Source organism: Xenopus laevis, chromosome 5S (assembly GCF_017654675.1).
Source record: "Xenopus laevis strain J_2021 chromosome 5S, Xenopus_laevis_v10.1, whole genome shotgun sequence".
In the NCBI taxonomy this organism is placed as follows: Eukaryota; Metazoa; Chordata; class Amphibia; order Anura; family Pipidae; genus Xenopus; species Xenopus laevis.
The window spans coordinates 108,751,517-108,765,495 of NC_054380.1; the positions used below are offsets into that span (position 1 = coordinate 108,751,517).

Below are 13,979 nucleotides of genomic sequence, written 5' to 3' on the forward strand. Positions count from 1 at the left end.
GCAGGTGTATATCCCAAAGTTACAGGACACGTAAATGTAAACAAAGTCCTCAAGCCACCACTTAGGTAAATGCTGTACACTTTCACTGCAAGGTTATGCACATTGGGTGTTAAGAGGAGAATGTATTAGTCTATTTATAGATTTCAAGCAATTGACATTCATACACACTACTATATTATGTGTGTATGTACAGGTATATGTGGGTCTATATATAGATAGCTATTATATAGACCCTTAGAGCACATTGTGTGGTTTTAAATTCCACAAAATGTTTATTTTACATTTCAGAGTAATAGTGAGATGACTTTCTGTAGTTACCTGGCTCAGATATTCCAGTCCTGGTGGGCAGTTAGGGATGGGAGCAGGTGTTGGCATCCAGGCAGCTGCAGGAGCACCATGCTGATTTGGCATAGCAGTTGGTCCTCCATAAGCACCAAAATTAGCTTGGCCAGGCTGTCCTATTATATAAAAAATAATCAATTGAGAAATGGTAATCACTGGAGAAGAATAAACTGCTGCAATGAATAATATATATATATATATATATATATATATATATATATATATATATATATATATATATATATATATATATATATATATATATATATATATATATATATATATATATATATATATATATATATATATATATATATATATATTTTTTTTTTTTTTTCCGAGTTTGTGCATATTATAGAAGTGTCCAATTGTAACATATCGAAACATGACATTTGGTACATATATTAGGGATGCACCCCCAATATACATGGTTTATTAACATGCTTCCTCAACCCAATATTTGTTCCTGCAAAACAACTTAATAAAAAAAATAAAAAAAAGTGTTAGTAGGTGGTTTCAGATAGAAATACGTTTCTGGACCTAAAATGAAGAAGTTTTTCTATTAAAAAAATGAAAGTGTAAACTTTATTTTCCCCCTCCCCCTGCTTAGGTCTTTCTGAAGAAGCTCAGGGTTTAGCGATGTGCAGGTTGGCCAATACCAGTTGGTCAGGCAGGTTCCGACCGACCTTGGTGCACCTTTTGCAACCTTACACTGCCAGCCTCCAGTTTAATAGGCACGTGCCTACCCACCCCTTTTGTGATGTCGTTGACGGGGGTTCTATAAACAGAGGAAATGGGCGGGCACATCAATATCGGAGAGAGGGGTAGCCAACTCGAATGGTTCTAAATTGATACATTTAGTGGATACATTTCCTATCTTTGGCTCTACTGAGCAGAATCCCTGAGTTTCATGAGAGGCGGCTGTTAGAATTGATACAATAGTTTCCACAGATACTGATGAGAAATCAACTAAATGTAGCAAATTGTAACAGTTCAGAATCTGCACCTGGATGCCAGAATGAAACATCAGAGACACAAACACTGAACTTTAAACTTGAAAAAACAGCACAATTGAAAAAAAAAAAGTCTATTTCAAACAACTAAAAAAAAAAGCTTGCTAAAGCAGAGAAATAATCATCAAACACCATGTTCAAACTTCAGTTGAAAAAAAATGTGCCATTTTCTCAGCTGGTATAGGAAACACTATGAGACATATTTCTTATGCTATATTAAAAAAAACAGCGGAATAATATACCACAGCTGGGCAAGCTTCGCCATGTAAAAAAATGGTATTTAACTTTTACACATTTTTTCAGCCAAAAGCAATGTAAAATAATGGCGCCATGTCAGACTTTTGAATGGAGTAATATTGCACACACCATCCAATATTTTACGCCCATTTATTTTCCAGCGAACTTCGTTTTCCAAAGCATAATAAATATGCCCGTATGTGCAACATAACCAGATTTTAACACATGGATGCACCTGAGGAAGGCTGATCAAGCCAAAACATGAAGGGCTGCAATATACAGTGGTGTGAAAAACTATTTGCCTCTTCCTGATTTCTTATTCTTTTGCATGTTTGTCACACAAAAGGTTTCTGATAATCAAACACATTTAACTATTGGTCAAAGATAACACAAGTAAACACAAAATGCAGTTTTTAAATGAGGGTTTTTATTATTTAGGGAGAAAAGAAATCCAAACCTGTGTGAAAAAGTAATTGCCCCCTGAACCTAATAACTGGTTGGGCCACCCTTAGCAGCAATAACTGCAATCAAGCGTTTGCGATAACTTGCAACGAGTCTTTTCCAGCGCTCTGGAGGAATTTTGGCCCACTCATTTTTGCAGAATTGTTGTAATTCAGCTTTATTTGAGGGTTTTCTAGCATGAACCGCCTTTTTAAGGTCATGCCACAACATCTCAATAGGATTCAGGTCAGGACTTTGACTAGGCCACTCCAAAGTCTTCATTTTGTTTTTCTTCAGCCATTCAGAGGTGGATTTGCTGGTGTGTTTTGGGTCATTGTCCTGCTGCAGCACCCAAGATAGCTTCAGCTTGAGTTGACGAACAGATGGATTTTGGTAGACAGTAGAATTCATGGTTCCATCTATCACAGCAAGTCTTCCAGGTCCTGAAGCAGCAAAACAACCCCAGACCATCACACTACCACCACCATATTTTACTGTTGGTATGATGTTCTTTTTCTGAAATGCTGTGTTACTTTTACGCCAGATGTAACGGGACGCGCACCTTCCAAAAAGTTCAACTTTTGTCTCGTCGGTCCACAAGGTATTTTCCCAAAAGTCTTGGCAATCATTGAGATGTTTTTTAGCAAAATTGAGACGAGCCTTAATGTTCTTTTTGCTTAAAAGTGGTTTGCGCCTTGGAAATCTGCCATGGAGGCCGTTTTTGCCCAGTCTCTTTCTTATGGTGGAGTCGTGAACACTGACCTTAATTGAGGCAAGTGAGGCCTGCAGTTCTTTAGATGTTGTCCTGGGGTCTTTTGTGGCCTCTCGTATGAGTTGTCTCTGTGCTCTTGGGGTAATTTTGGTCGGCCGGCCACTCCTGGGAAGGTTCACCACTGTTCCATGTTTTTGCCATTTGTGGATAATGGCTCTCACTGTGGTTCGCTGGAGTCCCAAAGCTTTAGAAATGGCTTTATAACCTTTGAAATTGAACTCAGGTGTGATAAACCACAGTTAAGTTATTTTTTAACAAGGGGGGCAATCACTTTTTCACACAGGCCCATGTAGATTTGGAGTTTTTTTTCTCCCTTAATAACGTAAACCTTCATTTAAAAACTGCATTTTGTGTTCAATTATGTTATCTTTGACTAATAGTTAACGGTTTTTGATGAGCAGAAACATTTAAGTGTGACAAACATGCAAAAGAATAAGAAATCAGAAAGGGGGCAAATAGTTTTTCACACCACTGTAGTCACTTAAGTATATTCCTAAGATATTTAGGTCTATGGGCAAAACTTTCAACTTACCAACCGGCACATAGTTGTTACAAGTGACAAGCAAAATTATTCGCCATGTGTAGCCACGAAAAAAAATAAGACACCAATGGGCGAATAACATTTTTGCAAAAATAGTCGCCCAAAGAACAATGCATTTGGCAAATTTCTCACCGCTTTTGTGAATTTTCTGCAAAACAAAACTGGTCAGATTTGACCATCACTAGTTGTTGCCTGTTGAGAAGCACTTACACAAAGGAGAAAGGCCTAATTTGTTTGCATGTGTCATTATTTAGTAAGGCCTTTGGCAGCCTTAAAGGACACCTTTCATCCCAATATTGTTTCCCCCACTGGAGGCAATGCTTCTCCAGTCAGGCTCATGCATGCATGTAAAATCCACAAGGATAGCAAGGGAATACACTTATTCTCAGTTCCACAGTTTGGCTACCCACACTTGGGAGCACCCGCCTGGTACAGGTGGCCTTGCGCTCGGGGGTGTGGGGGGGAAACAATTTTAGGGTGACAGGCACACAAGTCTGTGTGGATAGGTTTCTAACAGTTTTTCTGATCTGGACTGTGACATTTATTGTAAAACTGCTCAAGCGTTGTCGGTTGCATAGGAGTTGTGAGGAAACAGCTTTTTTAAGTACAGCTACAAATCAGTTGGATTGAGATCTGACCAAACGCAATCACATTTTTAGCCAACTTCAGAGACTCCACGTGCTTTTTTGCAAACTTTAGGCAACATGTCGTGTGAGTTTTAGTCAACCGTGGCTTTTTGTCCCCCTCCCATAAACATGCGACTGGTAAAGCACTCTGGTAGCAGTTGTTGTATGTATAATCTTTCAATGTCAGCTACTGAGGTTTGCGGTTTCTTCAGAGTTGCCATAGGTCTCTTGGTGGTCTCCCACACTAAGCTCCTTCTTGCACAGTGATTCACTTTTGTCGGAAATTCCCAGCTGCGCCATACACTTTTCATTGCGGATTTGAATGACAATTTTTTTGTATCCATCCTGATTTGCAATTACCCTTTCACAATTTTTTGGAGTGTCCTTTTTGTATTCATGTTGTAGGTTATGCCATGTTGATCAGTGCAAAAGGACAAAAAAAATCCACGGTAACTTTTTTTTTGTGCTAAATGTAAAGTAGTACTATGCACATCCCATTGGCAATTAACAGTTATTAGATTTTTTTGTCAAAGCCAGAGCAGAAGAAATACATGGCTCTCTTACCTTGATAAGGCCCAGGAGGATAGCCTTGTGGAACCTGCCCACCAGGAGGTGGATATCCAGCAGGTTGGTACCCAGCAGGTGGATATCCAGCAGGTTGGTACCCAGCAGGTGGATATCCAGCAGGTTGGTACCCAGCAGGTGGATATCCAGCAGGTTGGTACCCAGCAGGTGGATATCCAGCAGGTTGATACCCATAAGGATTTTGTGGTGGGGGATAACCTGGATAATCTGCCCCTGGATAACCTTGGTTGCCATAACCAGGATCGGGTTTAGGTTCATTGGTATCTGTGTGAAAAAGATTAAATTGTAAAGAGACTGTATGCTCCCGTCTACAATAACGTAAATGTAAAGACTTTTCTTAACTGGTTTGATGTTTAAGAATCAAACACCTTTCTATTCCGCCTCTATCCATCCAGCAATTAAAATGCAATGTTAAAAAGTAAAAAAAAAAAAAAAAAAAACCTTGCTGAGAGTTTAAGGCTATGGACAAACTTGCGGATACTTGGCACGTTTTCGGCGCAGGTCAAGAAAAAAAAAAAAAAGGCCGACTGATCGCAAATATGGTTAAGGTTTTAATTTTCGGCAATAGCGTGGCATGCGCAAACCGCGCTGTAAACGTGGCAAGTATCCGCATGCGTATCCTTAGGGCCTCTCTTGGTACATTCCTGTGCAACTGCACAAAAATCTCCAAACAGGCATGTGACCGGTTATCCAGAATGCTAGGAACCTGGGGGTTTTCGGATAGCGGGTCTTTCTGTAATTTGGATCTCCATACCTTAAGTCTACTAGAAAATCATGTAAACATTAAATAAACCAAATAGGTTAGTTTTGCTTCCAATAAGGATTAATTATATCTTAGTTGGAATGAAGTACACTTTTTAAATGTGGATTATTTGGATAAAATGGAGTCTGTGGGAGACGGCCTTTCTGTAATTTGGAGCTTTCTGAATAACAGGTTTCCAGATAACAGATCCTACCTTTGTTACTTTAAGAGTTAAGGCTTAGGTTAATTTTCACCCTAATAACATGCTCTTTTCATTGAAAAAAAAATGTAGCTTTAATGGTTATTTCTTTAGAGCTGCTTTGTTACCATAGCTTTACATGCATCAGACAGAATGTAGGGAGGAGAAAGGCTGGTGGTGAATGGATGCTGGCCAGCAAAAAGCATAAGTGGTCACTGTATTCAGTGTTTTGGTTGGTGGAATTGGAATCTGTCTGAAAGCCATAAGCATCTTCAAAGAATTGTTGAGTATAAAAATAAAAACAAATAGAAAGGCTGTGAAAAATAAAAAAGGTTTCTAATATAGTTAGCCAGCAATGTATAAAGGCTGGCGTGACTGGATGCGTAACATAATAGCCAGAACACTACTTCCTGCTTTGTTTACTCTGACCAATCAGTGACTTGAGGGGGAGGCACATGGGCCATAACTGTTGCTTTTGAATCTGAGCTGAATGCGGAGGATCAATTGCAAACTCACTGAACAGTTATGTCCCATGTGGCCCCCCTTCAAGTTGCTGACTAACAGAGTTAGAGCTGAAAAGCAGGAAGTTGTGTTCTGGATATACAGTCTTTATACATTACATTTTTGGCTAACTAACTATATTAGAAAATTTTTTATTTTGCACAGGCTATTTACCCAGTTTTTGTTTTATACTGAACAATTCCTAAGCATTTTTAATAGCCCTTAAATTAGTTATAATGTTCAAAACCATGTTACTTCTCTTTGAAATAAGATACCATTGATTTTATTAGTGATGCACACTGTGGGTTCACCATAAAAATGTTTAAAATTACCTTTCATTTCCATGTTGCCGGCCCAACAGACTCTAAAATTAAAAGGGGAAAAAAGAAAAAGGTCAGTGTTTTCATACCATATCTAGCAACGCTCTTCGAGTCACAGCTACAGATTAAGACTACACATGGACCTCCCTACAGAGATTATGTTGCTATATGCATCATGGAGATGTCTCCAAAACAACCTCAGTCTTCACTGCCATTAGCCTCTGACAGCATTATGGTCTCCAAGATACCATTTGTTGAATGGATAATACATAACTTGATTTCATAAGTGCACAGAAAAATTACCATTCCAAACAGTTCATGAAATCACTCAGTCATACGTAAATGGCAAAATATAGCCACTTGTTAGAGGGGGTTATACTCAATTCATGCCCGGATCATCAAGAAAAGGCTTTTTAACAGGCAGTTAAACATCCCTGCAAGCAGCTGCCTTTTGCCAAATCCCAAATTTAAAGTGCATCAGTAACTAGCACCATTATCCTAAACAATAGTTGTGAGTCACCCAAATGTTGGTCATTAAAGGGTTTCGGTCATTACTTTTTGGTGTAGTTTTTATTTCTAAATTACACAGTTTAAACTGCAAATAAGTTCACTCTACAATATATAATTGTATAATAATAATATAGAGTGTATTTTTTTTTCTTGTTGTTGTTGTAATATTGGTGTGTAGGCAGCCATCTCAGGTCATTTTGCCTGGTCATGTGCTTTCAGAAAGAGCCAGCAGTTTAGGATGAAACTGTTTTCTGACAGGCTGTTTCACCTACTCAATGTAACTGAATGTGTCCCAGTGGGACCTGGATTTTTACTATTGAGTGCCGTTATTATTTCTACCAAGCAGCGGTTATCTTGTGTTAGGGAGCTGCTATCTGGTCACCTTTCCATTGTTCTGTTGTTAGGCTGCTGGCAGGTGGGGGGGGGGGGGGAGAAGGGGGTGATATCACTAACTTGCAGTACAGCAGTAAAGAGTGACTGAAGTTAATTAGAGCACACGTCACATGACTCGGGCAGCTGGGAAAAGTACAATATGTCTAGCCCAATGTCAGATTTCAAAATTAAACAAAGACTGCAACAAATAAAATACGATTCTTCCCAGTTAAAAAAAGGTATGGTAAAAAAAATTTTATTGAAAAAAAAAAAAAATGTTAACAAAAAAGGTATACTACCCTTTTAAAAATCTCTAGAGGACCGATTGCAATAATCTTTGTTTACAAAATATAAATTTGTTTTTTTCTTCATATTTTAATAAGTTAGAGTTCAGACATAAATCAATCATATCATCCTGAGGGCCAGTGTCGGACTGGCCCGGCGGGACACCGGGAAAATACCCGGTGGGCCCCGACCCTTAATGGGCCCCCGCCGGGCCAGACACCTCTCCAGATATCTTTTAAAAAGTTTCCCTCCCGCACTCCCGCAGCGCCGATCAGCGCAGCGCCTTCTGCGCATGCGCCAGGCGCCTTCACGCTGGTGCGCCAAGCGGCGCCTTTGTGTGCGCGCGCTCAGCGCGTCGCAGTAGGGGTTGGGGGGCGGGTCGGAAGGGGCCCTGGACAGTAGTCCCGGTGGGCCCCGGGCCCCCCAGTCCGACCCTGCTGAGGGCTTCTAATCAATAATATCATACTGAGGGCCTCTAATTTACTTATTAAAATACAAAGTACATATTCTGTGTCAGTGTCAATTGTGGATCACAACAATGCACCAGTGAGGTTCTCATGCCACCACATGCGTTGCTTCATTCAAAAAACAATTTTGAATTTCTTTTATTAAACTAGAAAAAAGTTCTCCCCAAGAAAAGTCCTAACGGAAACAGTTGTCACGCAGCAAGGATCTCTTACACACTGGGACACATTTGGAAGCATGTCAGTGCCATGGAATCTGTGAGAGGAACAGTTAGAGGGTCTATTTTTAAAACAGAATGGGCAAAAAAAAAAAAAATGACGAGTTAGCTTGCATCTGGAAGATTAAGCTTTAAAGATTATGCTGAAACTGTAAATCTAAACACATTTTGCCTTTATAGGACCAGGGAAAAATGGCATCAGTTCTGGGAAAACACAGAATTTGGGAAAATAAAATGGAGGTCCTACTATAAAAGACCTACAGAAATCTTCCACTCATATGTTGTTTGCAAGCTAAATGCTTTTATAATTATTTTAAGAAAAATTGCATAAAACATGTGCATGTACACTCAGTTTAAGTAAATATGAAATATGCATTACCAAGTTACTGTACCCAGGGCTGAAGGCCCATACCTAGGGCAGCTAAATAATCCTTATTGGAAGCAAAGACAGCATTTTGGGTTTATTTAATGTTTACATGATTTTCTAGTAGACTTAGGGTAGAGGCACACAATGCTATTTGGAGGAGATTAGTCGCCCAGAAACAAATCACCTCTTTTTAGGGCGACTAATCTCACCACAATGCCTTCCCGCCAACTAAAAAAAAATTGAAAAATCGAAATTGCCGGCGGGATGGCACTTGGGAGTGTTTCATCTTCTGAAATCAACTGGAGTTTCCTCATGAGGCAACTTCGGAAAACGAAGTGCTCCGAGTGCCATCCAGCCTGCGATTTAGATTCGAGTCAGCGGGAAGGCAGTTCAGGGAGATTAGTCGCCCGAAGAAGAGGCAATTTGTCCCTCTCGCTGAAACTGCACGTGTCTGTGTCCTAATGGTATGAAGACCAAAATCATGGAAAGATCAGTTATCCAGAAAGGCCTAGGTCCCAAGCATTCTGCATAATAGGCCCCATACCTGTACTGACTATTTACCTCCAGTCAAGTCAAATTTTTCTTAGGCTTACACCAACTTGCTTGGTTTCATTTCTTAGGAAAAGTGTCTCAGACTAAAGAACTTTATAAGTTACCAAACATGGAAATTTCAAGCAATTACCATAACAATTGTTCAGTTTATACACACATGGGCCAGATTTAGCATATTAATAACTTACTATGTAACAAGTTCACGTTTACTAAAGCAGGCCTCTCTCTATGAAATCCAGCCTAGGGTGTTTGCACTTGGGTAATAAGCGCATGCCCTAAGGCAGCCTTCTAATGTTGCATACAATTAGTCCTGGGAATGAGCAAAAGCAGCTTTTGTTTGTGGGCTTATTAGAGATCTGTGCATCTAATCATGGATCACTGGAGGATGCAATGGAATGTAATATGGTGGCAGACGGGATTCTGGAGACACACTAGGGTGTGGTCCCTGCAAGCTATCAGTTCTAAATGAATGGATCTGTTTATACACACTGCACCAGGTCAGAAACTACAGAATCATTAGGGGTTTTCATTAAAAAAAAAAAATTAATCAAAACCTCCAAGACTATAAATATTACCAAATCAAACATTTTTACGCATATCTGGGGGGCGACAAAACGATGGGAAGACAACTTACTGCGTTCGAAACCCTATGCAATAAGACAATCCCTCCAAGACATACGTTATCGCTTATTTACGATATACTCGGGCTGGTAATGAATAAGACGCAACTGCCCTTCATAAAGGCTTGGGAACGGGATTTTGGCTGTGACATCTCGGACGATTCCTGTAGGAAGGGAATAGCAAACCTTATGTTCAGCTCTAGATGTTGTAAAATCCAGGAATTGAACTATAAAATCTTGTGTAGGTGGTACTATACACCGGTTAAATTGAACCATATTTATCCTACTGTCAGTAATTTATGTTGGAGATGCAAAGCCAACGCTGGCTCTCTTCTGCACATCTTCTGGGAATGCCCCGGCCTAGCAGACTATTGGGCCGAGATTCTGCGGCTCTGCTCTATCATATTAGGGAGGATATTGCCCGACTCCCCCGCTCGAATACTCTTATTTTGGGAAATAGAGAATGAAGAGGGATCCCCGGATATGTCACTAGAACGACACTTACTTAACGCCGCTAAGGTACTTATCCCCAGACTTTGGAAATCTACCACCCCCCCCCCCTCTGTTAAAGAATGGGCTATGAAAGTTAACGAAATTGCAAAATTTGAGGAACTATCTACCTTCTCTAGCAAGCAACACACTAAATATAGAGATATGTGGCTGAGATGGATACTATTTAGAGATACGGACGACTATAAACAACTTCTGACGCCCTAAGACGGGCATTTCGGATACGCATCTGGGCCCGACAGTCCCCATAAGGTTTAGATCCTCCTGGGACCCCTGCCACCCCTAACGATATGGTACGTAGGAACACTTTTCTATGGTGATCTGTTATGCACTTTCAATGGCTTGTGGCTGGCAACTTTTTTTTTGTTGGAGTCATCTGTTGTATATAATCATATGATACAGTGTATTTTCAGATGCGTGTATAATGGGACCTGGATATTTTGTACTTTGGCTCAGACCTCCCCCCTCCCCCCCCCTTTTTTCCATTCTGTACCCCCCCTATTTTGCTTTACTTCAGAAACCAATAAAAATATATTTCAAAAAAAAAAAAAAGAAACTACAGAATCTCCATTCATCACACACGTCTATCAGAACGTTTACCTTTTATTTACTATCAAGGACAGCACAGAGAGTCCCAGTCACCACCATCATTTGTTCATACAGTAGCAGCACTTTTACAGTCATTTAAAACAACAAGGGGTCTTACAACAATTTAACAAACAACGGTTCCAGAATAAAATGGAATCAAAAAGCCTCCGCTTACAATCTAAAGCGATCACTTCTCGGGTAGCCCTCTTCCTTGTATACATTAATAAAAAAAAAAAAAAAAAAAAGAATGTGTCAAAAATGTATTACATTAATAATGATGTAAATTTTGGCTTAACTTTTCCGGAAGCAGAAGACCACCTAGATGGTTCAATAAGTGTCAATAAATGTAAGGTATAAACCTCATTCAAAACAAACTTTCCAAACCACATTGATGAAATGTCATCAAAGTCATTGTATATTTATTAATAATTTCAGTGGCTCCAGTAAAGGTGGCCATACACGGGCCGATAAAAGCTGCTGACAGACCGATTCGGCAGCTTGGCCCGTGTATGGGGGCCCCCCGACGGGCGTCCCTGATCGAGATCTGGCCGAAAGTTGGCCAGATCTCGATCGGATGGGATTAAAAATCCCGCCGTATCGCAGCCGCAGGGCGCACGATCGGATCAGCCCGATATTGCCCACCTCAAGGTGGGCATATCGGAGGGAGATCCGCTCGTTTGGCGGCATCGCCAAACGAGCGGATCTATCCATGTATGGCCAGCTTAATAAGGAGATGTAGTTGTAAGCAAGATGCACACAAATACAAATTTCTTTCCTTCTATTCCTTTTGCTGCATGTCCTGATTAGTATCATTACTGAATTGCTTCCAGTACAGGTATGGGATCCGATATCCAGAAAGCTCCGAATTAAAGAAAGGTCATCTCCCACAGACTCCATTTTATCAAAATAAGCCATATTTTAACAAACTATTTCCTTTTTTTCACTGTAATAGTAAAACAGTACCTTGTACTTGATCCAAACTAAAATTTAATAAAACCTTATTGGAGGCAAAAACCAGCCTATTGGGTTTATTTAATCTTTACACGATTTTCTAGTAGACTTAAAGGTATGAAGATCCAAATTACAGAAAGATCCATTATCGGGAAAACCCTAGGTCCCGAGCATTCTGGACAGGTCCCATACCTGTACAATGAAAATGTTTTCCCAAAACCATAGACATATTGCCTTTCTTCATGCAAAGTATTATACATTAAAGGGCAATTCCACCCAAATAATGAAAGAAAAAAAACCACAAGCAGCAAATATATGCTGTACCACTGTACAAACATGAGTCTTAAGGAACCAGTAAAAAAAAAAAAAAAAAAAATGAAAATAATATGGAGACAAATGAAAACCACAATATATTTTCACAATGTATAAATTGTAGCTTTTAAAACTGGAGGTTAACAATTTAGGGAGTCAATTTATTAAAAAAAACAAAAAAAAACCAAAACAAATATATTTTTACAAATTTTTTTAATGGAATCGTATTGCAGAGGCTGTAAAGCACCTCTGGCATCTAAAAACACTTGTAATATCTGAAGTAGGAAGGATGCCACGAGGAAGGAAATTGCTAATGTGAGTAAAGCTCGCCATACACGGGCAGATTAAAGCTGCCAATATTGGTCCTAAAAACCAATTCGCCAGCATATCTACCCGTGTATGGGGGCTTCCGACGCGTCTTTCTGATCGATATCTAGCAATGATATCGATCAGGAAGGTTTAATTTTCCAGGCGATTGACCTGTTTGAGCCCATTTCTCTTCGTTGTAATCCAATCGTTTGGCCCTAGGGCCAGGCCCGGATTTGTGGAGAGGCCAGCAAGGCCAGGGCCTAAGGAAGAAGGATTTTCGGGGGCGGCATGCTGTGGTTCCGAAACACTGGGGATGCCCAGGAGATACAATAGTTTTTTTTAAATTTCCCTTGTGCCAATCCCCATTGCTTCAACCCCAATGATGAAAATTTGAGCGAATAAAAGGGAGTGGATGGGGGCGACAAAGACAGCAGGCCTGGAGTGCCCACTGTGTAAATCCGACCTTGCCTAGGGCCGAATGTTCGGATATAGCCCTGCCATTGGTGGGCATATCGGGGAAAGATCCGCTCAATTGTCAATGTCGCCCAACGAGCAGATCTTATAGTGTATGGCCCCAGCTATACAGGACTGAATTAACTGTATGTTAAGCTGGCCACATGGTATTGCACATAACAGTGTATAGAGGTCTGATACATGTCCTATAGATATTGGTCAGCCCAGTAAGTGTGTAGGTTTGAAAAAGGTATCTGTAGACTCCCAGAGCTGAGCAGGTCTCTAATCTGAGATGCACAATGTTGGCCAGTGTATGGGGGCTGGGGCATCGGCCGATGAGGAAGTGAGGAGCTGCAGCGGATTGTCTTCACTTTCTATTGTTCTAACGATTCCTTTAAACAAATGATCAGAAGACGATAATGGCAGCCACTGTGCAGGACTCCTTTTAACGCCGATTGGTCACTGACTGCCCCCAGTACAATGGCTGGATGGTACCAATTTAATTAGGGAGGAAGCCACAAGTAACAGATGCTGGAAAACAACTGCACCCCGGAGTCTTGCCCTGAGCCAATCAGACGCAACAGTTGCTTACAAATCCAAATTCCCCAAACCGGAATAAACAGAATACTGCGATAGAGAGCATCTTAATGCGACTGTGCTCTCAGGTAGCAGCAGTCAATGTGAGGCAGGTAACAGACACACTTCCCATATACACATCTCCCTGCAATATTTACTCACCGCCTCCCGCAACCAGCCGCAATTCAGTACAGCTCACCGCACTCTCTCTGTGTGTACTTGTACAGGTTTAGTGATCAGAGGGGCGGGGCTGCTGCTCATACGTCACACAGGCGGCTGCCAACAATAACATGGGAGTGGGGGAGGTGAGAGCACGAACATATAATTTGGTTATCGGTTGAAAGGAATTTGGTTGGTAGGGAATGATGGAATATAGAGTTTACTGGAAATCTTTAATAAGGGCGTCATTCCCATTCGAGGGTGGGCGTGCTTATTATGATGCCTGAATCCATTTAATAACATACACATGTGGGGATGCGCGCAGCACGCCCTCCCCAGGCGAGACCATCAAGCCCAACGCGGGGGGGAAAGGCTATAGGGTTTCATGTTGTGGGGGAAGGGAAAGAATGTCAC

The 13,979-nt window shown here is 40.7% G+C and overlaps 1 protein-coding gene across 4 annotated transcripts in view; it reads right to left on the reverse strand.

Annotated features, from left to right (window-relative positions):
- Positions 1-13,768, reverse strand: part of plscr2.S (phospholipid scramblase 2 S homeolog) — a 28,569-nt gene extending 14,801 nt beyond the window's left edge. The window contains exons 1-5 of one of the 4 annotated variants that reach the window (XM_041564083.1): positions 13,569-13,768; positions 6,332-6,363; positions 4,728-4,821; positions 4,537-4,697; positions 319-458 (exon numbers count right to left, since the gene is read on the reverse strand). In XM_041564083.1, coding sequence (XP_041420017.1) covers positions 319-458; positions 4,537-4,697; positions 4,728-4,821; positions 6,332-6,344 — 408 coding nt within the window. In that variant the 5' untranslated portion in view covers positions 6,345-6,363; positions 13,569-13,768. 4 annotated transcript variants of the gene reach the window in all.
- Between the last annotated feature and the right edge of the window lie 211 nt (positions 13,769-13,979).